The sequence below is a fragment of the Callorhinchus milii genome, unplaced genomic scaffold, assembly GCF_018977255.1.
Source record: "Callorhinchus milii isolate IMCB2004 unplaced genomic scaffold, IMCB_Cmil_1.0 Scaffold14, whole genome shotgun sequence".
NCBI classification, from domain to species: domain Eukaryota; kingdom Metazoa; phylum Chordata; class Chondrichthyes; order Chimaeriformes; family Callorhinchidae; genus Callorhinchus; species Callorhinchus milii.
The window spans coordinates 13,724,762-13,751,946 of NW_024704755.1; the positions used below are offsets into that span (position 1 = coordinate 13,724,762).

General features: G+C 43.1%; 1 protein-coding gene across 1 annotated transcript in view; it reads right to left on the reverse strand.

Annotated features, from left to right (window-relative positions):
* fa2h (fatty acid 2-hydroxylase) overlaps nt 1-27,185 on the reverse strand; it is a 49,689-nt gene that overhangs the window by 7,870 nt on the left and 14,634 nt on the right. The window contains exons 2-3 of the mRNA XM_042340246.1: nt 4,315-4,404; nt 2,935-3,077 (exon numbers count right to left, since the gene is read on the reverse strand). Coding sequence (XP_042196180.1) covers nt 2,935-3,077; nt 4,315-4,404 — 233 coding nt within the window. The remainder of the gene's footprint in view (nt 1-2,934; nt 3,078-4,314; nt 4,405-27,185) is intronic.

Genomic DNA, 27,185 nt, shown 5'->3' on the forward strand with positions numbered 1-27,185 from the left:
GAAACTCACCGACTCCAGCATGGAGCACAACCACACTCGACTGTTTATTACCAGCCAGGTGAAGATAATTCTCCATAAAATCATCTGTATTACTATCTTGCAGATAATGTGAGGGTAAAGATGAGTTAAGCTCAAATCTTTCCGAGTTGACCAGCGAATAAACCATTACTTTATTCCTTATTACTGAGCAACTTATTTATTTATTTAGCGCCTCACAGCGACAACCATCAGTTGGGGGAAGAGTATTCATTGCTGGCAGCCAATTCCGCACAGCAGTGTCCCACAAACTGTCGTGAAAAGAGTGACCAAATTATATATTTTTTTGAGGGATAATTACCCCTGGAGAACGATCCGCCAACTGAAACTTGCCTAAGGTTTTGCTCTGCCCAGGAGTCAAACCCAGGTCCTTTCGCTTGCGAAGCAAGTCCTCTAACCACTACGCTATAGAGATGGAACAAGGAGAACATGCTGCTCATCCCTTAAAACTAGGAAATTCATGACATGGGTTCAAACAGGGACTTTGTTTATAGGTCTTTGTTCAACCCAACTGTAAGCACTGCTGTTTAGTAAATCAGCATTGTTGGAATATTGGATCAGGAGTCCATTTAGCTTATCAAGTCACTTTGCCATTTTGTTAGACCACACAGATTGTTTATTCCCATTTACCTGCCTTTTCTTTACTTCAGATAATTTCCTCAGTATCTATGTACAATGCACCAACGCTACAATACCTCAAATGTCCCATTAAAGCATTGTGAAGCTCGCCTCCAACAGAACTCCTTAAAATCTACACACATAAAGTCTTAATCACCTTCGCCGTTTTCCTGTATGACTAAACCATTCAAGGGAGGATTCTGCTAGCTTCTGTTTACACGTCCCTTTCAAGTCGGTGAGAAACTATATTCACCATTACAAACAGAGAGACGCAGCACAGCACATCAGCAGATTCCAAATCGAGCTGTCAGATTAATCTTCCATCAGAGCACATCGCAGCCCACAAAGTGAAGCATTTAAAAAGCACAGTAGGTTTTTTTATATAATAAAAGTGACAGGGGACCCAGGCTACAGACAGCAAGCAATAATTAGACAAGTGTACACAGTGAAATGCCAGGCACATCAGTGTGCAATCTCTGCACAGCTGAGTGCTCTAAGTGCTCACTGAGAACAAAGCACATCAATTCCCCAAACATTCAAAGAGAAAGTGGTGGGTTGTAGCAAGTGGAGATTGGTGCTGGAGAGGGGGAGCATGAATTTCAAGACAGATTTACAATGGTTTTTGTCAGATGTGGGAGAGAACCCTCTGTAGTGTTGTTTGGGAGTCGTACCAAACCGTGAGCGAGCAGTTAAAGGCGGCTTTACAGTTTCCTTATAATAAGCGAGCTAACAAGCGACGCACCGTTCAGAGGTCAGGAGCTATCCGAGCAGTGAGGAGATGCTCCACTTTAATTTAATCAGGCTTTGCCGACATTTATACAGAGCTTGTGAAGTGCAAAGACCCTCTTTTATTGATCACCATCACGATTTATAATGGCAAAGTAACACTGGTTATGATTGAGTCATGTTGAGAGAATTTCAGCTATTGACAATAGAGCCAAAGAGCTCAATTTATTCCTTTAATATAATAATTCTTGCAGTTGATATAGCGCCTTATCACGTCCTTGAGATGTCTCAAAGCTCTTCACAGGATACCCTGCAAAGTGGAGTGATTGTGTATTTGTGGACGAACGCACATTATTGAATGGAAAGGGAAATAGTGAACACAACAGGAACATTCATGCAAAAAGCCAGAAGCCAGCATGGGGGTGAGGGGTGGGCTTGGGAGGAGAGAGCGCCAAGGCGGGCAGTGAATGGGCACAGTGCCAGTCTCTATCATATTTGGACCATTTAATTACACAAGGCAAGTCAGAGCAGAGATGTCACCTTGAGCCTCTGAGTGGCGCTCACACCTTTGGCTAAAATGACTACAGCACTGCATTAATCCACAGTGTAAAGCTCTACAATACTCATCGTCAGTGAATCATCATTAAACCGTTTAGAGTCTTGGGAATATCAGTGCATGTGAGAAGCTGGTCAGTTTTCCTTCCTCATCCAAAAGGTCACTGATGTGCATTTGCTGCACTAACTTTAAAGCAACTTACTGTGTGAAGTGCTTTCAGTTTCAATGTCAAAGGGCCCCATCAACTACAAGTTTTAATCAGCAAAGCAGCAGCCAGGAAGGCAGCCTATGAATTGTCTGACATGAAAATGGCAGCATGGGGAGATTTGATAAGACTTTTGCTGTCCATACACATAACATACCACAGTCATTCTAGTTGCTGTGGCTTTAGAATTTTTTTTATTTTCAACCACTTTTCAGATAAACTGTACAGTCGTTCTTCCATTATATTCACAAGTTAGCCTGGCTCAGTTGGCAGGGCTCTCCCCTCTGAGTCAGGAGGTTGTGGGTTGAAGCCCCAGGTCAGGACCTAACAAGCTCACAGTTTGGGTTGACGCTTCAGCGCAGTGTTGGGGGGAAGGTTGCACTGGCGGAGATGATGTCCTTCCGATGAGTTGTTAAACTGAGGTTCAGCTGTCTGTTCAGGTGAATCAGGTTAAAGATCCCGTGGCAGTATTCAAGAAGAGAAGGCAGATTCTCTCAGTGTCCTGGTCAATAATCCCAACCCCCACACCCCTCCCCAGATAAAATTGGTCATGGACTTTCTGCCTTCTGGTACACAAAGTCTGTGGGACATTGCTGTACACATCTTGGCTGCCCAAGTTTACCTGCAAAATTAAGTCACTGCATTTCACAGTAAAATCCTGAGAAGCACTTTGATATGTCTCGACACGATAAGGCAGGCACTATATCAATCGCAGGGATTGTTAGATTTGACTCCAAATATTAAAGCAGAAGTTTAAAATCTGTCAGAGGTTATAAGGTCTGCTGTTGCTTACCAGGCTGTTTTTGTACAAGCTTCTATAAGGTCTGAATGGAAAAGGCGAATGGGGCGGTCCACTGGCTGATGCACCCATTCATCGTATTTCTCCCTCAAGTGCCCAACCTGCCACAGCAATGGTTTGTTCCAGTCCACCAGGTCCTAAGGGGTTGCCAGAGAGAAGAAACGTTATGTTAATACCTTTGCACCACATTCCATGTCTCTCAGTTCTATGTAGAGTACATTTCACAGTCCAGTTCAGAGCTATGGTTGAGAAATCAAGATCAGTTTAGTTCTAATATTCAAATCCAATCCACTGTTATGGTCAGCAAGGTAGGTTTCCAATGGTGACAGAACTTGCTAGAACTGGTCCTCTAATCTCTCATTGCTTCAAAACAAAATGCTTCTCGGTTTAGCTTTCATTCAGGGAGTCCTAGCTCAGTGGTTAGAGCACTCGCCTCGCAAGCGAGAGACCTGGGTTCGATTCCCAGCAGAGTGAAAACTTGGGCAAGTTTCCTTATTCCACATGCCTGAAAATAATCCCTCAAGAAACAAATGGCTGCCCCCTTTCGCCCACAAATTTCGCTTTCACCACCAGAACTTTTCTTGTGAAATTTGCAGGCATCACAATTGGAGGAACATCGTGGACATATGCATGTGTGCATATGTAGGTGATGAGTTTTTTTGAATCTAAAGACAGGGCAGACTGTGAGAAGTTTTGGGACGTCCTCCCGACACCAAAAGCGCTGTACACATGTAATTTTGGATTGTATGTTGCTTGAACAGTCATTTATTGTGCTTTATAACACTTATTAATCTAATGTTTTAGTTTTATCAGGACACGGCAACAAAAACCAATGACCAGTGGCAAAGAAGCAGCAGGTATTGTGGAACTGAATATTTGATACATCAATTGGTTTTGGCAGGTCACCAGGAAATAAACCACAGACATTATCTATGTTAGATTTATAGTGTTGCAACTATCAAAGTCCAGCTGGCTCATTAAAGCAGATCACACACATCACAAGATGAGATGAGATGGAACCAGAACAAATGCAGATTCGCAAATAACCAGTGAAAAGGGAAAGATCCTGTTTTTTTGAGGGAGTGCTGGAAGCTGGAATGCAGGTGATCACTGATCATGGCAATTTGAAACATGATGGTCAGTTTAGAGAGAGGATGAGGATAGAGTAGCAACTCGAACAAGTTATTGACCCAGTGGCACAACTGTAGCTGAACAGTGAGTCCATAACCAAAACCTATTTTACTACAGTTATTACAATTCCCCCCATTCAGTCAAACTGAAAGAATCTGATGCAGGTACCTCAATCTACAGTGAAATGAACACTTACTCAAAGAGTGAACCAACTGTACAGTAACTGGTCAAAGAGTCACTTACATTATCTGGGTCAACCTTTTTACACCTGGCGTCCATCACAAAGTCTGACGTCTGCTCGGCATCGGACTTCTCTCCCCTCTGCCGCAGAGTCTGCAGAATTCACAAAAATAAAGGGAGAAGTGAAATGCCATAAACTGGTGTAAGAATCCGATCAGCAAAGTAACTGTTCAACCAAGGAGTGAGACTGTTCAAACGTCCGTGTTCAGAATATGAGGAATCATTGGAGGGGGGGGAGCGGGGGCGGGATGGGGGGGGAGAGGCGAGAGGCAAGCAGGATCTCCAAAGGAATGTCAGAATCAGGATCTTTAGTGGTCTCGGAGGTCCAGTTCCTGAGCCAGGAGGGTCCGCAGTAATCCAGGGCACTGCTGATAACAGCCCCAACCCATGGGCAGGACTTGAAAGGGTAGGCCGGTCACTGAAGGTAGGGACTTTTCCCACTCACTCCCTGTTAACCTGCAGCCAAAGCCCTGACAGATAAGGTGGTCCTAGCTGGGGAAGCAGCCAGGCAGTGTTCTCAATGGCAAATTATGTGGTTTTAGCTGGTTGGACTCCAGCAGTACCTCAATGCATACTCTTGGGTCCCCAAGCCTTGGCTCTTGTCAAGTGCACTGTGCCTAATTCTTTCTGGACTTAGGGAAGCGGCATGCGCTCCTCCAGCAAAAATTTCTATGTGTTGGTGGGATGCATGGAACGCTCAGTTTGGTTTGGATACTCTTAAACATGGTGATGGGTTTCCGCACATGTCAAGACACCCGGCTGACCAAAAAAAACGTATTTAATACCTGAAACTAATAGAAAATACTAATACTAAACAATACTACAGTACTAAAGTTACCCCAGTTCATGAGAACACCTGACACTATATGGATTGCGCTAAATGCTTAACCTTTGTATCACAGAGCACCCGGGTTCACATTAAATCCACACACGTAGTCTCAAGAAGGTTACAATCATTAACTGCTTGGATTTCGATAGCTGTAACAGTTCTGCATCCTTGGCTTTGAAAACCATTAAACAGCACAGCTCACAATAAAGCTTGCCAAAACAGCAGCTAGCTTTGAGCACATTAACCTCCCATCCATTCCTAAGGTACTATAATAGCTCTCTATCTAATAAGGAACAAGCCTCCACATACCTGAATAGCTTTTTATAGAGTCCTGACTACTAAAATCCAAAAGATTGATAGGTTCAACTGTGTAAGATAAACTGAGATTAAATGCTGTATTTAGTTATTTAATTTGAGTGACTGCAATTCAGGAGTTCATGCAAATTACAGCTAAATCTTCCTAAAGAACAAACAACACTCACATTAAATTTAACCTGATCTGCTTGATGTGGTCTAGTAAATTAACATTTCAGGTCGATGGCCTTTCGCCAGAACTGCTGAAAGTCATCAACCTGAAATGTTAACTCACTTTCCTTTCTCCATAGATGCTGCCTGACCTGCTGAGTGTTCCCAACGATTTCTGTTTTTATTTCATATTTCCAGCAACTGCAGTATTTTGCCTTTTTTTAAATCAATGAATGCACCTTGAGATGTATAGTGGGATTAACTACATTTCATCTGGAGAGCAACGCCACTGTAAAGATCCTTTAGCTCAAAGTTCACCTAAGTATCAGCAAGAACAGAAGTTATTTATAACACTGGAGACCTTGTGAAAATTGTATGGCGCAAGTTTCTGCCAGAAACGTTTCTGTGAACTCTTTGGCCCAAGTCTAGAAACGGAGACAAATCCAGAGAAGCGCAGACTCTCTGCCTGGCTAGCCTTTAGTTACACAGATGTGTAATATACAAGCCTCTATCACATGCAACAAGACACAAATCCCTGATCACTGGGAAGAGCACAGCTCTGGTTACAGGTGGCTGTAAGGCAGCCTCATGCACTGGCCACAGTCCACAGGCACGGGCTTTGTGCTTTGCATTTATCCAGTTCAAATCAAATAGAGGCACTTCGTCTGCATTAAACTAAACAATATTAATGTTACACTGTCACGCAATCTATGATGCGTTTTTTTCAATTCATTTAACATTGGATGTGGCCCACACAATTCACAAACTTAAAACCTACAATAATACACCCGTAAAGTCTATTGACAGCCACTTAGCAAACACCACGCACACCCCTCCTGACTCTTAGCTTGTTCTGCCTACATGCATCTGAGCAAGATTCAATGGCTTTAAAATGAAGCTGCCTGTCCCTCCCATTTACAGAGAATGTGACAGGTTGGTCGGGCTCCACATTTATAACCTTTACGGGAATGAAGACCGTCAGCAATCTAATCCCCACTGAGGCTAAGTAACATGGCCCGGGCACAGAGTTCATGATGAGGTATGGCATTGGAACACATCAGAGTCCTGCAACTTCATAGGGAGAAGGAGGCAGGGGAAATAGCACTTCGAGACAGTTCTTTTTTTAAACACACAGGGTGCCATATCCATGTAAATTACTGTCATGACACACACATCATGCCTCGGTCAGTGGTAGCACCCTCACCGCTGAGTCAGAAGGTTGTGGATTCAAGCCCCAAAATGCACAGTCAAAATCAATTCCACAGTATATTCTGCGTAGTGCTTTGAGATGACTTGATGACATGAAAAGCTGCTGTATCAAATGCAAGGATTATTATGAATAAGAATGACTCAAGAGCCAAATGAAGGGTTGCAGATGTATGGAAACAATCTCATCATACACTCTCTAAAGGGCTCTCCTGAAACAACCAATACACACTACCAAGAGCTCTCCAAAGACCTAGTGATGGGAGCTCAGATGAAATCCCCCATTCACTTCACGGTTGCTTGTGTACAAATCAGCTGCCAAATTTGCCTACAAAATACAGTCGTTGCACTTTGCAATAAAAATTTGCATTTATACAGCGCCTTTCATGTCGGGAGGACGCCTTAACGTGCTTCACAGGATTTACTGTAACATGTAGCGACTGTGTATTTTTAGGCGATCACAGCAGCCCATTTGCACCCAGCAGTGTCCCACAAACAGCCATGAAGTGAATGATCAATTGTATCTGGGCCAGGACACCAGGAGGAACTCCCTTATAATACAGCGTTTACACACGCACATGAACCATGGCACACAGCACGTGCTCATTAACTTATGTGGATAGAATTCATGGGAGTCCTATAGCGTAGAGGTTAGCACGCTCGCCTTGCAAGTGAGAGGACCTGGGTTCGATTCCTGGGTGAGGTGAAAGTTTAGGCAAATTTCCTTACACCGCACGCCTCCATTTACCTAGCAGTAAGTAGGAATCTGGCTGTTAGTTGATTGGCAGACTGCTTTCCGGCGGTAATAATCCTTTCAAAATAAATAAATAATAATAATAATTTGGTCGCTCAATCCACGACTGTTTGTGGGACACTGCTGTGCGCAATTGGCTGCCGTGTTTGAGACGGCTCAATGATGTGATGAGGCGCCATATCAAATGGAAGGACTATTATTGTTACCATTGCAAGTACCATGGTACCAACTTTCACATGAGTCACTGGTGGCTTTTATTTCAATGTGCCCTTTGGACACATGCGTGCATGTACGTGAGAAGGGAGTGAGAGGGGAAATGTTGGAGACAGAATCACCAAGTAAACAGTGAGAATACTCAACCATGAGTCAAATGAACAACACAAACAAAACATTTTCTATTGACATTATCGCACTCAAACATCTTCCTTGCAAATTATAGCGCAACACTACTCCTGACTGATGATTGGGCAGTCGCCTTCACTCATGAATCACACTCTTCAGTGCAGTACTCTCTATCGCTCCATCACAAAACCTCAACAAGGTTTTTGGTGTAAAGAGAGCTAAACAAAAACTATGTGTCGCAATCTTCAACCTTAAGGCGCTTTTTGTCACATTTACTTATGTCCAAAAAACAAAAAACATCTCAAACCACTCCACAGGTAACAACACTCAAGTGTAGTGACTGTATTTTCTGTGGGAAGTTGTGGAAACACAGCAGCTAAAATTCTCTTCCAATACCCTCTGTTATACAATACAATTAGGAGAATAAAAGCGAATCGTTCTGTTGAATTATCTTTCTGCAGAAGCACTGTTCTCATTGAGCCAGTGAAGGGCAATACATATAGGGCTGTCGACAGGGTGACTGTCAGTTTAGACGGTCAATAGTTGCCGTTTGCAAGTGATGGACAATTTGCCTTGTACCAACAAAAAGTACCTGCAAAAAATGCAAGATTCCAGCCATTTTACAGCAATCTCCGCAAGCGATCCAACACACAGCCATGAGATTATTTCATCCGGAGCATTGCAGGACAGGACACTTTGTGACAACCTCCCTTCTCTTTCCAATCGTTTCACGGGATCTTAAACGCTCACCTGAATAATAGCCTTTGAATCTCCACCTGGGCTACATTACTCAGAAAGAGCATGTTTTATTTTGTTTTGCTCTATGTTTTATTCCTTTTTTTTGTTCTTTGAGAGAATGAAAAGATCCCAGGTACCTACTGATGTTCTTTGCAACACACCCAACTGCAACTTTTACACTTTGGTGGCTTTTGGTGAACTGCCTCGGTCAGTGAATTTCCTCTGATATTCTTAATCTGACAAACGTATCGCAAGCAATATTTTCACCAGCAAGTTAAGAGCACATCTTTAATACCACATGAGACCTCACTTGGGACTTTTGCAATGTGGTTACTAACTGTGTTGAACCTGACTCAATAATAGCACGCTCGTCTTTGACTCAGAAGGTTGTGGGTTCAAGCCCCATGTCGTGGCTTGGAAATCATATGATCTAGGCTGATGCTCCAGCGCAGTGTCAGAACTTGCCGAACTTCAGATGAGATGTTAAACTGAGGTCTCGTCTGCCTGTTCAGGACATTAAAGATCGCATGGCACTATTCAAAAAGACAAGGGAGTTTGTCCTAGTGTCCTGGCCAAAAATCTCCCAGATAAAATTGGTCATTTGCTTTATGGATACACTTTACAGTAAATCCTGTGAAGCTCTTTGAGACATCCTCCCGTCAGGGTATACAGAAACACAAGAATTATTATTTATATAATCAACTCATTGACTAGTAGAAATACAGAAAAAAATGGTAAATCGGTGTTTCGGGTCAATAACAACCCATTGTGGGACACAAAGCTAAAATGACTGATGCAACACCTCCTGTAGCCTCACAAGCATGCCAACGTCTTGTGCAAAGAAAAAGTCATATTGTCCACATTGCTGCCTGCACAGCAAACCCACTCCCTCCTAAAACTAGCATGTGATTCTTCCATTAGGTCATTTTCCTTTCAACTGAATTGTTTGCATGAACTTTGATCCACATACATTAACGTCCAAAACAAAATAAATATTTGCCGTCATAAAAATCATATCTCAGTCAATAAGCTGATGCCTCAACGCCCTTTTTTTGTGTCAGAAATGTATCAAAACTCAAACCTGTTTAATTGAGAGGGGTCCCAGTCATGCACATTCTCAGTCTTGCCTAATAAGGTGTTAGCCTGGCTCAGTCAGTAGTGCTCTCATCTCCAAGTCAGAAGGTGTGGGATCAAGCCCAACGTAAGGACTTTTGACTTCACAATCTAGGCTGACATTACAGTACAGTGCTGGAGGAGCGCTGAATTGTCCAAGGTGCCGTCCTTCGGATGAACCATGGAACGGAATCTGCCTCCCGTCTACCTGTACAGCTAAAGATCCCGTGACACTGTTCGAAAAGAAAAGGGAGTTTATCGCAGTAAAAGCACTTTGAGATGTCTCAACGACATGATAAGGTGCTAGGTTGGAATTAAAGGATTATCATTATTAAACACTTCTTTGGTTTGCATTAGATTTCAGGACTCTGAAGAGAAATAAAACCACTTGACATTTTTATGTGTGTGTACTTTATTTTCACATTGGGGGACTTTTCAGCGCCTTGGGACGTCCTCCTGACGTGAAAGGCGCTTTATAAATGGAATCTTGTTGTTATCTTGTTGTTGTTTTGGTGGTGGTGGTGGTGGGGGGCGGGAGATGGCACAAACCATCAACAACAACAACAAGATTGCATTTAAAGAGCGCCTTTCACGTCAGGAGGACGTCCCAAGGCGCTGGACAGTTGGGTCGGGACCCAAGCAGGGGGGAAATGGTCAGGGTGAGGGGAGGAAGGGTAGAGGAGGATGGTAGAGAGTCGAGAGAGGAGCTGAAGGCACGGCTGAAAAGAAAGGTCTTGAGACCGGCCTTGAAGGAGGAAAGGGAGGAAGCGGCGAAGGCAACTGGGGGATGGAGTTCCAGAGCCTACAGGCTGAGAGGCTGAAGGCCCGGCCACCGATGGTAGGGCGGTTAGGGAGGGGGATGTGGAGTAGACCGGAGCCAGAGGAACGGAGGGTACGGGCAGGTACGTGGGGGGATAGTAGGTCGTAGAGGTAGGAGGGAGCAAGACCGTGAATGGCCTTGTAGCTGAGGATGAGGATCTTGAATTCAATCCTCTGGGGGATGGGGAGCCAGTGGAGCTGAGCGAGGGTTGAGAGAGGAAGAGGCAAAGAAGGATTAGATCTGATAACAAATGGACACCATTTATTTTTATCCATGGAAATATAGCACATTCAGTGAGACTGCACATTAAAATTCCCGCACTCAACACATGACCTCAAAATGTCTCCAAATGACAGAAAATTACAGAAATCTATTAAGGGTGTCTAACCATTTACAGACTTTACACTACGCTGCCAGACATCGCTGGCAATGGCTCAGGTAGTCAGGCCTGAAGCTGGACTGAAGACAGTTGAACAGGGAAAGTTATGCAATGCTGCATTCAAGAAATGGCACAAACCATGAGATTCAGAAAGGTAGAGGAGGCAATGAATTAAACCTGGTAACAAATGGACACGTAATAATATTATCCTAGCACATATAGCATAGCTGAATGCATTTCTGGGAGGCTGCCCTGCATAAATAAATAAATGCAAGTTGTTGTTGTTGCTGCCGCTGCATTCGGATACATTTTTAAAAGGAAGCTGAATTGTCAATTTTTTTTAAAACAGTCGATCCACTTTACAATATATATTCTGTGAAGCGCTTTGAGATGCCTCGACAGATTGCTGAGGTGATATATCAAATGCAAGCATTATTATTATTATTAGAATCCTTCCTTCGGGTGAGATGATAAACCGAGGTTGGTGGTTGAAGAAACCCTCTTCCTGATCATGGAGTCAAGACTTTGGGTAACTCCCTCTCTGTTTGTTTCCTTGGTTGTCCAAACTGATTGTTGCCAGAAAACATACTCGAGTTAGAGTGGGAGTGTCTTGCTGGGCACCCTTGATTTTGCAGTTCATGATAACCTTTGGCTTGCGGGTCTACCAGGAGCTAAGGGGATGAGCCAAGCTGCACTGCAGGTAGTGAAATGTGGTTGTGCAACCCGCAATAAACACACTTACACAAGAAACATAAGAATTTACCGGCGAAAGAAGATCAAGGTCCATTTATTTACCTTCAACCATCCTGGCAGTTGCTTGAAATGTCATGTCCTAAACTATATACTGTATCCTAAGATATTATTTTCTATCAGAAATCTATCTAATTTGTTCTTGAAATAAATGACATTTTCTGCTTCCGCCGTCTGTCTCTCGAGGGAGGTTGTTCCATCACTTTACTACTCGCTCACAGAAGTAGTGTTTCCATAGATTTTTTTTATCTCCGCAACATCATTGAGGGAGGCAGTGGGGATTTTATTAATGAAAGCCAAGCCTATTAGGGTATGCTCATAACACAGCGCTGTCTTTAAGAACAGTGATAGCAACGTACGTTAAGGACTGCATAAACTGGAACCACTTACATGGGAAAATAATAATACTTGCATTTTATATAGCACTTTTCACGTCTGCTAGACGTTTCAAAGCGCTTCACAGAATTGTCTGTATTTTTGTGGGCGAAACGCGGCAACCAATTGCGCACAGCAGTGTCCCACAAACAGTTGAGGATTGAAGTGACCAATTTTATTATTTTTTTTTGCTTGAGGGATTATTATCAGGCGTGTGGAGTAAGGAAACTTGACAAAGGTTTTGCACTGACGGGAATCAAACCCAGGTCTCTCGCTTGCAAAGGAAACATCACTAGAATTCTCCGGAAGCCCATGAGCATCATCACCAAGCAACAACAATAACAAGCAGGGTAATGATTCAGAGCACTTGGTTGACAAGTATTACCGTGAAGTGTAATGACTTGTATTTGTAGGCAAATGCAGTGGCCAGCGTCTCACACACAGGCATGCAGTGAATGACCAATATTCCCTGGAAGATTGATAGTGAGGACACCGAGGGAAATGCCCTACATTGTGAATAGTGACTTGGGTTGTTTATTTTCCACCTAAACAGGCAGATGAATCAGCCTAAAATGTTAGTTGAAAGTCCTAACACAAAAACGAGAATGCTAGAACTCAGCCAGGATGACTAGCATCATCAGATCTCTGAAAAATAGCCTCATCGGAGACCTCCTGTAACAAAAACCAGTAACATCTGTAAATTTAGATCTACAAAATATGATACATTCCGGGCAATAAGTTCCACAGCGAATCCCATTGATCACAGCTGATCAGTACGAAATATCAGCATTGTTATCTAGCTCCTAAAGTGGAGTCCCATGACATAGTGACTAGGGCACTCGCCTCGCAAATCTTAGGCAAGTTTCCTTACTCCATTGCTCTCTGTTTGCATAGCAATAACTAGGAACCCAGTTTTTAGTCGATTGGCAGATCGCTTTCTGGGGGTAATAATCCCTCAAAAAAAAATGGTTACTCAATTCACGTTTGTTGCACCCTGCTGTGCACAATTGGCTGCTGCCTTTCACCCACAAAATATAGTCAATTCACTTTACAACATATTCTGTGAAGCGCTTTGAGACATCTCAACAATATGATGAGGAGTTATAACAAATGCAAGAATTATTATTATTATCATCATTATTATTATTACAAACCACATTGTTTCACATCACTTACACCCTGCTCAGGAAAATTTATTTCGCAGCTACTAACATGCAAGTAAACTATAGGATTGTTGAACACGAGTTGTCACTAAAATATTTAACACTTCCTTCTGGCTTTCACACGAATTTCAAGATTTTACAGCAAGTCACAACAAAGTCACTGCGAGTCTTTGTCTTTTTCTTGTACAGTTTGTTGTACTGTGAATTCATCATTTGTAAGATTAAAATCTCTTGTTTGAAATGTAGGACTTGAAAAAGGGGAGGGGGTAAGCAAAGGGATTTAGGGAGAGTGCTCCAGAGTTTCGCGACCTCCGATGGTGGTGGTGGGTGGGGGTGGGGGGGGGGGGAAGGTGCGAGGGATGATCAGGAGGCTGGTGCCAGTGGAGCAGGGGCACTGGGTGGTGGATTGGGGAGTGAGTAGGTCGGAGAGATAGGGAGGTGCAAGAGAGTGAAGGATTTGAACACGAGTGTGAGGATCTTGAAGTAGATCCATTTGGTGAAGGGGAGACAGTGGAATCACTGGAGTTGTTGCTGTTGTAGAACCTCGAGAGAAAGGTGGTTCTTCTGAATAACCCAGGAACCACATCGATGGAATGAGAATAATCCAGTCCCACCTCTGAGCTCACTGCAGCACTCTGATACATATAGATGACTTGGTTAGACTGGGTGACCTCAGTCACTCAAATACCAGCAAGTGTAGCAACTCAGGACTAAACAAATAACCACAGTTCATTTAACAACAATAAGCTTACATTTGTATTGCGCCTTTCACGTCGGGAGGACGTCCTAAGGCACTGAAAAGGTCCTATCTTCAGGAGAAAGGCTTGTTATGGGAAGTGGGGTGGGGGTGGGTGGGGGAGAATGCTCCAACAGTGCTCCAATAGTTATATTTTGACATGGAAGGGGGGAGGGGGAGAGACAGGACAACTGAATGATAGCGATCTGGAGAGACCCTGATGGAGCAGCTGCCAAGAGGCAACAATATGAATGAATAAAACTATTGGCTTCGGTATTCTTTGACTCTCCCAGCACTTTCATAAAGATCAGCCACTGTTTCCACATCCCACTGCTATTCAGTGACCTACTGGAGATACTAGATTAAGAGAGGATTTGCCTGATCTGTACCACCCACCACAAAGCATACTGTCTATCAACACTATCCAGGATCACACACACACACATAATTAGCTGCCGAGTTTCGTTCACAAATATACGGTCAATTCACTTTACAGTATATTCTGTGAAGCGCTTTGAGACGTCTAGAAGACGTGAAAAGCGCTATATCAAATGCAAGGATTATTATTATTATTATTTGGGCTCAATATTCTGCCATCTGGTGTTTCGTAACTCAAAGACAACGCCTTTGGGAGGGTTAAGTTTGTGGAGGAAGAGAGACAAATCCACACAAAGAGCCCAAAGACTATCAAAAGCAAGAACTTTAGCCTGTTTTGTCTCTCTTTCGTTAAACCACAACACTGCATTTGGTGGGGTGCCTTATCACCTCATCAGGACATCTCAAAGTGCTTCAAAAGATTCTAGCGTGAAGTGTTGTGATAAGGGGGGGGGGGGGGGTGGGGAGAAAAGGCTTGTATATCACAAGTGCTGTATCAATAGTTTGCATGAACTATCAACTCACATATTCCCTGCAAAATGATCTGGGATAATACTGAGCGAGTACAACAACACTGTGCAGTAACACACAATTCATCTACAAGATGCTCAAAGTAGACTGCCAATTATTAACACTCTCGCACCATCAGGAACATATAATTGCTGTACTCCAGTTTTCAACAATTATTAAACTGACCAGGTCCTATACAAGTGAACGCTGTTTGTAACATGACTGAAGTTGATATCTTCAAGCAACCATTTTAGTTAAGCAGCAGTAGGTTTTGCTCAGTAGAGACAGGCTTACACTGTATTTTGGAATCTCAACCAACTGGTTGAAATATGTAGGTGTTAGTCATTTACACACCTTACTCTACAAAGTCATGTTTGTTTCAAACAGAGGGCAGTATTATATAAAGGTCAAACAAAGGAGAATAATATTGGTTCTGACGAAGGGTCGTGGACCCGAAACGTTGACTCATTTTCCTTTCTCCATAGATGCTGCCTGATCTGCTGAGTGTTCCCAGTGACTTCTGTTTTTGTTTTCAGATTTCCAGCATCTGTAGTATTTTGCCTTTTGTTTAGAGGAGAATAATACTTGCGTCTGATATCGTGTCTACGCCATCAAAACTTTTTGGAGTGTTTTCCAGATACCTGCAGTTAGTGACTGTGCATCATGTACAGTATTTGATATATCACCTCATCACGTCAAAAGGCCTCAAAGTGTTTGAGTTTTTCTCTAAGCTGTAGTGACTGTGTACTTGGTAAATGTGGCGGCCAATTTTACACACAGAAACTACTTTCAATCTTCAGCTCAGAGATGAGAGCATTACCCACTGATCCAGGATGACACAGAAGCCATATTGCAAGACCCTTCTGCTCTACCACCCCATATTTCCAGAGTAAAGTGCGGCACAGACTTCAGTGGCCGTGTGTGATGCTTCAACTCTCTTGTGTAGAGCAGCCAACGTAATTTCTCCACTTCACTGTGTTAGCCTGGTAGCACTCTTGCCTCTGAGTCAGTAAGTAACTCTCAAGCATTCAGTAAGTCATATGACGTGAACCAGATTATGACATGATTTCAGCATGAAACTGGTACCGGCAGAGGACCTGTTAAACCGGTTTGGGTTTGAATGTTGTGGGTATGAGCCCCACATCGGAATTTAGAATCACATGGTCTACATTTGGCACTTCAATGCAGTGTTTTGCGAGGCGGGTGTTGCTGTATAATAATAATCCTTGCATTTGATATAATGCCTTATCACGTCTTCGAGACGTCTCAAAGCACTTCACAGAATATATTGTAAGGTGAATTGACTGTACATGTTGTGGGCGAAATGTGGCAGTCAATTGCGCACAGCAGCGTCCCACAAACAGTCGCGTATTGAGTCACCAATTTTTTTTAAACAGTATTATTACTCCCAGAAAAGTGATCCGTTAGTCGACTAACAGCCGGGTTCCTACTTACTGCTGGGTAAACAGAGGCGTGTGGGTAAGGAAACTTGCCCAACATTTCACCCTGCCCGGAATCGAACCCAGGCCTCTCGCTTGTGAGGCGAGCCCTCTAACCACTGAGCTACAGAACTCCACTATTGCCGGAAGTGCTGGCCTTAAGATGAGACGTTAAACCGAAAGCCTGTCCTGCCTGGTCAGGTGGATGTTAAAGATCCCTTGGTGCTATTCTAAAAGAGAAGGGAGTTTCTCTCTTCCAGTGTCCTGGCCAATAATCGTCCAAATAGAATTGGTCACTCGCTCTGTGGCTGTCTGTGGGAAACTGGTGTGTGCAATTGGCTGCTGTGTTTCGAACACAAAACATGCAGTAAATTCACTTTACAGTATGCACTGTGAAGCGCTTTGAGACGTCTTGACGACGTGTTACGGTGCTATATGAAATGCAAGAAATAATATCATAATTATAATAATATCACTCTTCTTCCCTGGGGGAAACCTGCAGCCAAATTGCTCACGTACTGTTGCATTCAAACCCGAACAGGTTTAACAGGTCCTCTGCCTGTGCCAGTTTCACTGTTGAAATCCTGTAGTATTCTGACTCAATTCCCTGAGAGTTTACTCACTTCAACCTTTTAAAGTAACTGAAACCATTATGAATCGAAAAGATTGATGACGGAATAAAAACTGCAGATTTCAGGGTCAGATTTTAGCACTCGGGTATATTATTGGAGATGGACCCTGATACCAACCAGCTCCGAATCCTCCGATACACAGATGTCAACAGAACTAACTTTCCGTCATGGTATACCAGCAACTTATTATAGAGGAATCGCAGCAAAATAAATCCAAACCTCTCCAAACTCTAGCTTTACGTTACATTTTCAGGGGTTTCCATGGCTCAGTTGGAAACGATAACCCAGTGTGTAAATACCACAACGTTCCAGGCTTGATGCCTGCTACCAAGGATATTGTAACTGGCCTCCCCTAGGCAGGAGCCCGGGCATCGTTTCCATCAGCTGATTCCCTACTTGGGGATCCCTGCTCTGAATCCCTTCTTCAAGATCCGTCTCAAGCTACTCCTCTTCGACTGTGCCTTCGGTCACTCTCCTACCACTCCCCTCCCTGCCGTTCACCCCTCCTGATCCCATCCACCAGCTCAGGTGCGGAACCCTGACTGTTCAGCGCCTTGGGACATTTTCCTGATGTGAAAGACGCTATACAAATGTAATTAGTTGTTGTTGTTGTTGAAGTGAAGTGAACAAGGACAGGACCAGGTTCAGCTGTGACACGAAACTCCCTTCTCTTTTTGAATAGCACCACGGGATCTTTAACATCTACCTAAACAGGCACATGGGACCTCAATTTAAAGTCTCATTCGAAGGACGGCACCTCCCAACAATTCAACACTACATTGGAGTGTTAGCTTTAGACTGTGTGATTCCAAGGCGACCTTCAAAAATGGGTACTTTAGTGAGTAACGAGTGAGCCACTGTGTGTCCCCGCTATGAGTCAGTGGGTCCCTGAGATAAGGACAAAAACACCCACCATCCATTCTTACGCCTCTCAAACTCCTGGAGATCTGCCAACTCAAGAAGAGAGGTGCGTTCAACAAGGAAAGACAAGGAGAGTAAGAAATCTGGATACGGAGAGCTAACATACACAAGGATTGGAGTTCCTCATCTGCAAAATCATGAGCTGTTACCAAGTACTAGTGTAGTGGGATTTCTAATGCCTTGATCTACAGGTGCCCAAGGAACTTGGCCAACCAGTTCTATCTGCCTGCCATGAGGTCCCATTTGCCTGTTTAGGTAGATGTTAATCCTGTGGTGCTATCGTCCAATATCTTCTGATCATATCGATATTATAATCAGCTCATCATTAAACCATGGCATAGATCAAAGTCCTTGACTATCGGCAGTACAGGGTACAATGTCCTCATGATAAATTAGGATATAATTTATCTGACATTGAACGCTGCTTTAGTCAAAACATGACCCGAGCATAAAAAACTTAATGACTCATCGACATGGAGACATAAAACGGAGGATCAGAGCTCTAGTATAAATGCACTGGACAATCTCAGCGCTACATTTTAATCTTTCTCCCAGTTTCAAGCAACCCAAACCAGAGCTTATTACTGGAAACACCAGTTAATTTGTTAACAAAAAAAATGCGGCCACTTAATCCATGACTGTTTGGTCCCCCAACCGTCCTACCATCGGTGGCCGGGCCTTCAGCCTCAATTATCCCACAAAGAAGCATGAAGTGAATGACTCATTTTGGGAAACTGGAAGAAACTGCCTTCTCTTTCAAATAATGGGATCTGTAATGTATCATCCTAAGGGCACCTCTGATAACATAGTTTTCGCCCTGCACTGCGAATTAACCTTGCTGGAACACTTCACCTATCTTGCACCACCTCACTTCCATCCCGACACTAATCAACCAGTCCCCCAATACAAATAAAATAAGTTACAAGTTTAACACATTATGGTTAGGGTTAGTCAAGTCGTGATGCGCAGTTCTAATTTTCTGTTATGAGAAGTCTTGCTAGGGTAGTAGCAATGCAGTGTTTCAGCAAAACAACTGGAGCTGATCGGGGGGCGGTGGGTAGAAGCAGACTTATGTACCCCACTTTACAATTGTCTTTACAATGGCAAACTAGATCTGAACCCCTAGCTGTACATCAACGACTTTACTCCCCTTGGCCCTGTAAACAGTGCTTTTCCATGGCCAAGCTTGTCACCTCCCTTTTTCTTTCAGCCTCTTTCCTCTTCCTGCCCGTTCCCACCTCCAACAATGCACACACCGCGATCCACCTCCTGGCTCCCCACCCACAATTGTATTGGTGTGAGCAACTTATTCAAACTCAAACTGTTGAAGTCAAACATTAGGCTTTGAGATAGCAGGTATTTTGGCTCCCAGAATCAAATAACCCTCAACCCTTCTGTAAGACAATATGTTACAGACAAAGGTTAATTTCACCACCCAATTGCTCTGCGTTTTCACCGTGTTCCTTTATCTTTATCTGCACAGCTTTTGTATGCACTAATTCAATAACCCGCCCTCTGACTAATATAAGGATACATACTGTGTCTGTGCACAGTGACTCTGGGCAAAAATGAGCATATGGTGCGATACTGAGCTGCACAAAAAAAATCCTTACATTTCATATAACACCTTTCATGTCAGGAGGATGTCCCAAAGCGCTTCAAAGGATTTACTGTGAAGCAGAGTGACTGGGTATTTGTAGGCAAATGCAGCAGTCCAACTGCGCACAGCAATGTCCCACACACAGCATCAGAGTGAGAGACCAAGTCTATATGGCGGAATATTGGCCAGAACACAGGGAGAAATTCCCTTCACTTTCTGAACAGTGCCAAGGGATTTTCAACACGCACCCGGCTATGGTTCCTACTTGTTACAGTGACCAGAAACAAGAACAGGTTTGGTTGGGATTTCCTTTAAAGACTGCTGGACAAACACATAATCTAACCCTCACTTACACAAGAAAAATGACTACTTAAGTGAAGGGGCTTGGAGGTATCGGAAAAGAATCCAGGAAACATTTCGGCCAGGCTCAGTGAAAGTGCATGTGGACATCAGGCGAGAACAGAATCGTACTCAGCTGCCTCAAACTAAACAGCCATTCAATGTAATGCAAAACACAATGGCCTGACTCATATATGAAAATGGTTACCTAGATGGACTGGAAGGACCTGTAAAGAGGGAGGGGGGGAACAGGATGGAAAGGAAAAGGAAAAAAAATACCAGAGTCCAACACCCAGCCCCCAGGCATTTCTGAGTCACCGTCCCCGTTTACAATTTAAATCGAACCAAAAATGTCCAACACTTGAAAGGATACTGTCCCGAGTGGTGTAAGTAACAGGTACACTTTGGTCAATTACTCCTTTGGAACAAGGTATTTAACTTTTGTATGGGAACTTTGTTACAACCCACCAATTTTAAAATGAGATATGTTATACACACATCTATATATTTATACTTTTTTTTAAAAAAAAGCATCATCGTCCAGTGACTCAGGGCTTTAAGTTTCAGGAAACACAGAATTTCATGAACAACCTATGCCTTCCAACCTCAGCCAATGAAAAGGATGGACTGCCCACCAACATGAACAGCCACAGTGTGACCAAACCGCACTCTGCCTCCAGCTTCGTCAAGAGTCAAAACGGAAGCTTTGTATCGCGCCTCTTCATCTTTATTTCACCACGTCTTCAAACTGGGGCTATTAATAACAATAATCCTTGCATTTGATACAGCGCTTTTCACATCTTCGAGATGTCTCAAAGCGCTTCACAGAATATACTGTGAAGTGAATTGACTGTATATTTTGTGGGCGAAAAGCGGCAGCCAATTGCGCACAGCAGCAGTCCACAAACAGTTGTGGATTGAAGTGACCAAATTATTATTGGTTTTTTTCTTGACGGATTATTATCATATTAATAATAATAATAATCCTTGCATTTGATATAGCGCTTTTCACGTCGGGAGGACGTCCCAAAGCGCTTCACAGAACACACTGTAAAGTGAATTGACTGTATATTTGTGGGCGAACGCGGCAGCCAATTGCGCACAGCAATGTCCCACAAACAGTCGTAGATTGAAAATGACTAATTTATTATTGTTTTTGGTTTTGGAGGGATTATTATTAGGCTCTGTGTGGAGTAAGGAAACTTGCCCAAGGTTTCGCCCTCTGCCTGGAATTGAACTCAGGTCTCTCACTTGCAAAGCGAGTGCTCTAACCACTGAGCTACAGGACTCCACAAACTCTCAGGACTCTATCATGCTTGTGGAGTAAGGAAACTTGCTGGACGTGAAACATTTCTTACCCAGAGGCTGGTGGACCCGTGTCAGCACACTCTTGGCTGATGCTCCAATACAGTGCTAGGGAAACAGTGGCACTGCATTGTCAGAGGTGCCGTCCGTTAAACCAAGGCTGCATCTGCTTGTTCAGGTGAACTTTTGAGATCCCATGGCCAAATTTGTACTGCGTGTTATTGGATTGTTACATAAAAGTGAAGGAGTAGGTTTCATACACAATGGAGTTTTAGGCACTGTGCGAAAAGGGAGTCTCACCGAATGTCCCAGCCAACAATCCCCCAGATAAAATTAATCAGTCACTTATGCATGGGACACTGCTGCCAATTTAGTATACAATACAATTACTACGTATTACATTATGTCCTCTGAAGTGCTTTGAGACGCCCTCCTGACGTGAGGGCGGGCATTATTATTATAATTTTTTTTAATACAACCAAGGCTTTTTTTGGGGGTTGAGCACAAATGGATCCCTCGATTCAGAAAGTCCTGGGTTTAATCCTCAGTCGATTAAAAGCTTACTTGATCTCAGTGGAGTGAAATTTCCCTGTGTGTGGAATGTCGTGCTCCCTCTGTCCCCGGATTTGTTCGCTTAATCCCATCGGTAGGTTTGGCAAGAAATCGAGCTCAGGGGATCCCCAGAGTGTGCTTCCGGGTACCACAGGGAGTTTGACCGGTTAAAACAACTCGCTGTTGCAAATGCTGGCAAGCTTCCCACTGCTTCCCCAACTTGGATCACCCTACCCATTAAGGTTTTGGCTTGTAGGGTTAATAAAAGGCGAGTGGAAAGAATTGTTGCCCGCAGTGCTTCTCAACCGATATGATTTTTCTGCTGTGCTTTTGACTTTAAGGTTGACCGAGCTTCTGAATTGAAATTCTCAGTCCAGATAAACCCCACAAATATGCCTCTAATCTAATGAAATTCTCAATACATCCTGAAAGAAATTGTGTGTGGCACTCCCCCTTCAGAGTCAATGGAGTGGAACAATAGCTTACAATGGGAGAGGTTGTTTAATCTGATAAACTAACTGGTTTCTTCACCTGGTAAAATGGTTGTGGGGGAAGAAGAGGAGAACGTATTTATCTGATGATTCTTAACCAGCGTAAATTCTGCTGCACCAATACAGACAGTGCATCAACGCCTCAGCAAACAGTGATCAAACCATTAGTATTGGGGAATTACAATGGAGTCCTGTAGCTCAGTGGTTAGAGTGCTCGACTCACAAGTTTCTTTACGCCACACGCCTGATAATAATCCTTCAAGAAAAATATAAAATTGGCGGATCACTTTTCCGGGGGTAATAATCCCTCCAAAAAATAATAATTTGGTCACTCAGTCCACGACTGTTTGTGAGGACTATCCCGTTTCACCCACAAAACATACAGTCAATTCACTTTACAGTATATACTGTGAAGCTCTTTGAGACATCAACGACGCAATCAGACGCAACATCAAATGCAAGGATGATGATTATTATTAATTATTGGTCTGCCCCATCTCGAGAAGAGATTGAGTTAGTCCCCAGGAAAAGGATTAAGGAACACACTTGTGGAAAATACACCCGTTTTAAGAAAGACCATCTCAGCAATCCTCTTTGTGAAGAATGAAGCAAAGCATTGATTGAGGCTGGAAGCACGGTGAAAGCTTAAGGGCTGCTGGACAGCTATCGTTGATTGCAAAGAGAGCGGTTGCAATCTTTGGCAGATGTTTTAACTAGTGCAGGAATCCCCATGGATTAGAAGGTAACTAATATGAGAGAGATGATCAGGAAGGTGTTTTGAAACAACAAGCTACAACAGTTGGAGCTGGTTTCCGAGATTAAGTGAGCAAGGTGTTTCCCTCAGGGGACGAGGGACAGGGAGAGAGCACACGCTCCACACTAGCCAAACGGAAATTTACATGCACACGTGGAACTCTGTGTAATTTGGTTCGGAGTCTGTGGTGTGGCGATAGGTTTCCTTGTGTTTCAGGCATCCAGCCGATGAACAAAAAAATCTCAAAGCATAATGAATTCTAGTCCAGCCTCCTTTACAATTTGAATTGGCCAAGTTCCCACTGCAATCGAAACTCAAACAGCCTCACCTCACAGCTACAAAGACTCTTTGCAAGGTCACAAAGGAACAGGAATATTTAACAGAGCTATGCAAAAAAAATGTACGAGAGAGGTATACACAAATCATACTGCAGATGAGTAAAAGGATGTAAATGAGTTACAGGCTGCTCTACTGCTGATAAACACTTCCGAACTCATCATATAACCATACTGCTACACTGCTCCATATGTGGGATCCTGCAGCATAGCGGTTTGTGCGCTCGTCTCGCAAGGCAGAGGACCTGGGTTCAATGCCCAGGAATGGCAAAACCTCAGGCAGGTTTCCTTACTCTATGCCCCTCCGTTTAGTTAGTAGTAAGTTGGTACCCGGTTGTTAACCCAGTTGGGTTCTTGTTGGTACCCGGCGGATCGCTTTCCAGGGGTAATAATGCCTCAAAAAAAACAACTGATCGCCCAATCCACGACTGTTTGTGACACACTGTCGTGCGCAATTGGCTGCCGTGTTTCTCCCACAAAATACACAGTCAATCCACTTTACTTTACAGTATATTCCGTGAAGCGCTTTGAGACGTCTCAATGACATGATAAGGCACAAACACACACAATCACATCATCTCATCGTCCCACGGATTCTGGGTGAGATGCGGGGGAGAGGAGAATAAAGTGCCAGGTTCAAACACTGCTCCGTGGTGACACACGAACACATCACTGTTCGTGGCTTCACTACCTGTAAAGGGGTGTAAAGTGGTTTGGGATGAGATCAGCTGCGACGACAATGAAGAACAGCGGCTTTGGTGAGGCACTGGAGGGCAGCCAGCGATAGAGGGGCCATTCAGCCAGCAAGAGGCAATAGCCTCAGGTTAGACAATTGGGGGGAGGGGAGGAGGTGGAGGGACGAAAACTTTTTTAAAAAAAAATTAGAACTTCTACTTCAAACACTTTGTAATAAGTTTCATGCAGGAACGAAAGGTAATGAACAACTCTTTGCCCGTACAGTAATTTTTACTCAACCTAAATAGGTTAATAATTTTGCACTGGGCACTGGTACGAGGAGAGGCTTGTGCAACACAACTCAGTACAGCAGTAAATTGTTCCGTAAAATTAATACAGAATAACAGATAAAAGGGTAAACAGGCAGCTCACACAGTTCAAAGATTGGAAACTTGCCAGAATTTGTAGAATGCAAATGAAGCTTTAGACCAAATGGCTTCAGAACTCTCATCACAACACGCACATAAAAAGGAGCAGATCTGAGATAATTCAAATTAATATAATAATAAAGATTCACATTGTTAATTTTTAATCCCAAGCAAATAGCACACGTCACAGTACACAGAACGTGCTGAGCCATTATAAAGCAAACTAGATGTATATTTATATCTTTATTTGACAAAACTGTGGAGACCTACTCATATAGTGCTTTTCACGTCTTCTAGACGTCGCAAAGCGCTTCACAGAATAGACTGTAAAGTGAATTGACTGTATATTTGTGGGCAAAATGTGGCAGCCAATTGCGCACAACAGTGTCCCACAAACAGTGGTGGATTGAAGTGAGCAATTTATTATTCTTTTTTTTCTTGGAGGGATTATTATCAGTGGAGGAGGGAGGGTTTCACCCTGCCAGGAATCGAGCAGGATTCCCTGGGATTGATGACACAGATTTTAGTGCTGATATTTAACCAGTCTGGTATAGAGCCAACTCAATTCTATTCCAGCACCGAACAGTTGAAACAGAGAGAGTCCCAGAGCTTCAATTTCTAAAATAAGATTAACAACCTGGAATTATGCAGGAAGAATACACTTGTGCCTTTTACCATGCCTTATTACATCAAAATCTCTCAAAATTCCTCCCATCCCAAAAAACAAAAACAATAATAAAAATTGGTCATTTTCAATCTACGACTGTTTGTGGGACATTGCTGTGCGCAATTGGCTGCCGCGTTCGCCCACAAATATACAGTCAATTCACTTTACAGTGTGTTCTGTGAAGCGCTTTGGGACGTCCTCCCGACGTGAAAAGCGCTATATCAAATGCAAGGATTATTATAATTATTATTATTATAATTGCTGCCAAGTACAACATCTGTTTTGAAGATAAACAATGTTGGACAGGAACATATATGACACCTTCAAATAATGAACAGGGATTACTGTAGTTCAGGATACCATGTTTACAACAGGTCATACTTAGTCACAGTTGTCCAACCTGATTTCTCAGTTCTCTTCAGAACAACTGCTGGCTGTGAATTGCTCATCGAAACACCAAACTGGGCACTACATTTACCACAGTATCTATCTCTAAGATTTCCCACAGGCGTGGCTGAAGGGGGAAAATGTGGATTTCAACAACAACAAAATTACATTTGTATGGCTCCTTTCTGACTCATCACTGAAATGAAGCCTGCCCTTTTGATACAATTTGGAGGGAATAAATACGGAATTGGAATAGACTAGGCAAATTGAATCTTACTTTCACAAAGAGGTTTACAAAGAATGTACAACAGCAACAGATTGCGTTTATAGAGCGCCTTTCACATGGGGTGGACATCCCAAGGCACCGAAGCTGCGATTCCACATATACATGGAAATTTCTCAAAAGTCTGGATTGCAATGCGCACCCTCTCCCTGGAGGGATGTAATCTTGGACCGGATTAAGCGCAGGTTTGCCAAAACTTAAAAGTATATAACAATGATGATTATACTAATATAAATAATGGATTCTTGCATTTGATATAGCACCTGATCACATCATTGAAACATCTCAAATGGCATCACAGGTTTTCCTGTAAAGTGTAGTCAGCAATTTTGAGGATGAATACGGCAGAAAATTGCTCACAACCTTTTTTATTTTCCAAGGATGCGCATCTTTCACAGAAGGAGAAAAAAATATATAAAATGCAATTTGTAAAATAACAACCTGGAATTACACAGGAAGAATAAACTTGAGGTGATGAGATCAACACCACTGATCTCATCATCTACTGTCCTCCACCTAATTTTTTACTTTGTCTTTCTTTCCCCATTCCCTTCTCTGCTTGTTCTTATAAACTTCTCCCTTCCAACACCCCCCAGTTTTGACAAAAAGTCATCAACCTGAAACGTTAACTCACTTTCCTCTCTCCATAGATGCTGCCAGACCTGCTGAGTGTTCCAAGCGCCTTCTGCTTTTAACCCATTTTATCTGAAGGATTATTGACCAGGACACTGGGAGGAAATCCCTTTTCTTTTCAAAAGGTGCCATGGGATCTTTAACAAACTTGAACCTGAAGAGGTAGACGGGAGCTCAGTTTAACGTCTCATCCAAAGCATGCAACTCCGACAAGCCAACACTCCCCCAGCGCTGCACTGGAGTGTCATCCTAGGCTACGAGTTCAAAGTCCTGACAAGCTTCTGTTCAGGCTCAGTATGAATGCGAACAGTGCAATTTCAATATTTTAAAGTGGATTTTTCCTTGCGCTGGAGTGCATTTTTTTTGAACACAAAGGGTATTCTGTGGAAGGATTCAGCAGAGGAGCATTCCAGAGCCTGAGCTGTTGACACACCCACTCCATTCTCAGTTGACATACATGCCTCGCAAATTCCAAGTGGGGTAATACAATCCAACAAAAAACTACTTTTTTTTATATAACCATTCCTAAGATTCCAATGGTTGATTGCCAAGACGCAGGAGATGATGACCCTTGACAGCAGGACAATTTTGCTGTCAAAATATTGATTACATTTATGACAAAAAAGGTGCATTTCCTGTCAAAATCAGACACAATAAAAATCGATTTCCGCCAGCCCTATGTACACAGCAGTATATTGTGTTTGTTGGGTGTAACTGGTCTGACAGATTCCAAGCTGAATAGTTCTCAAGGTTGTTCTTTCTGATCATCCCTCCAGAACACCCACATCCTATTACACCATCACACCCTTTGTATTAAAATGAGTCCAGTGCTCTGCCCTCGACCATCCCTCCTGTTCCCATTATTAGCTGCTCTTTGT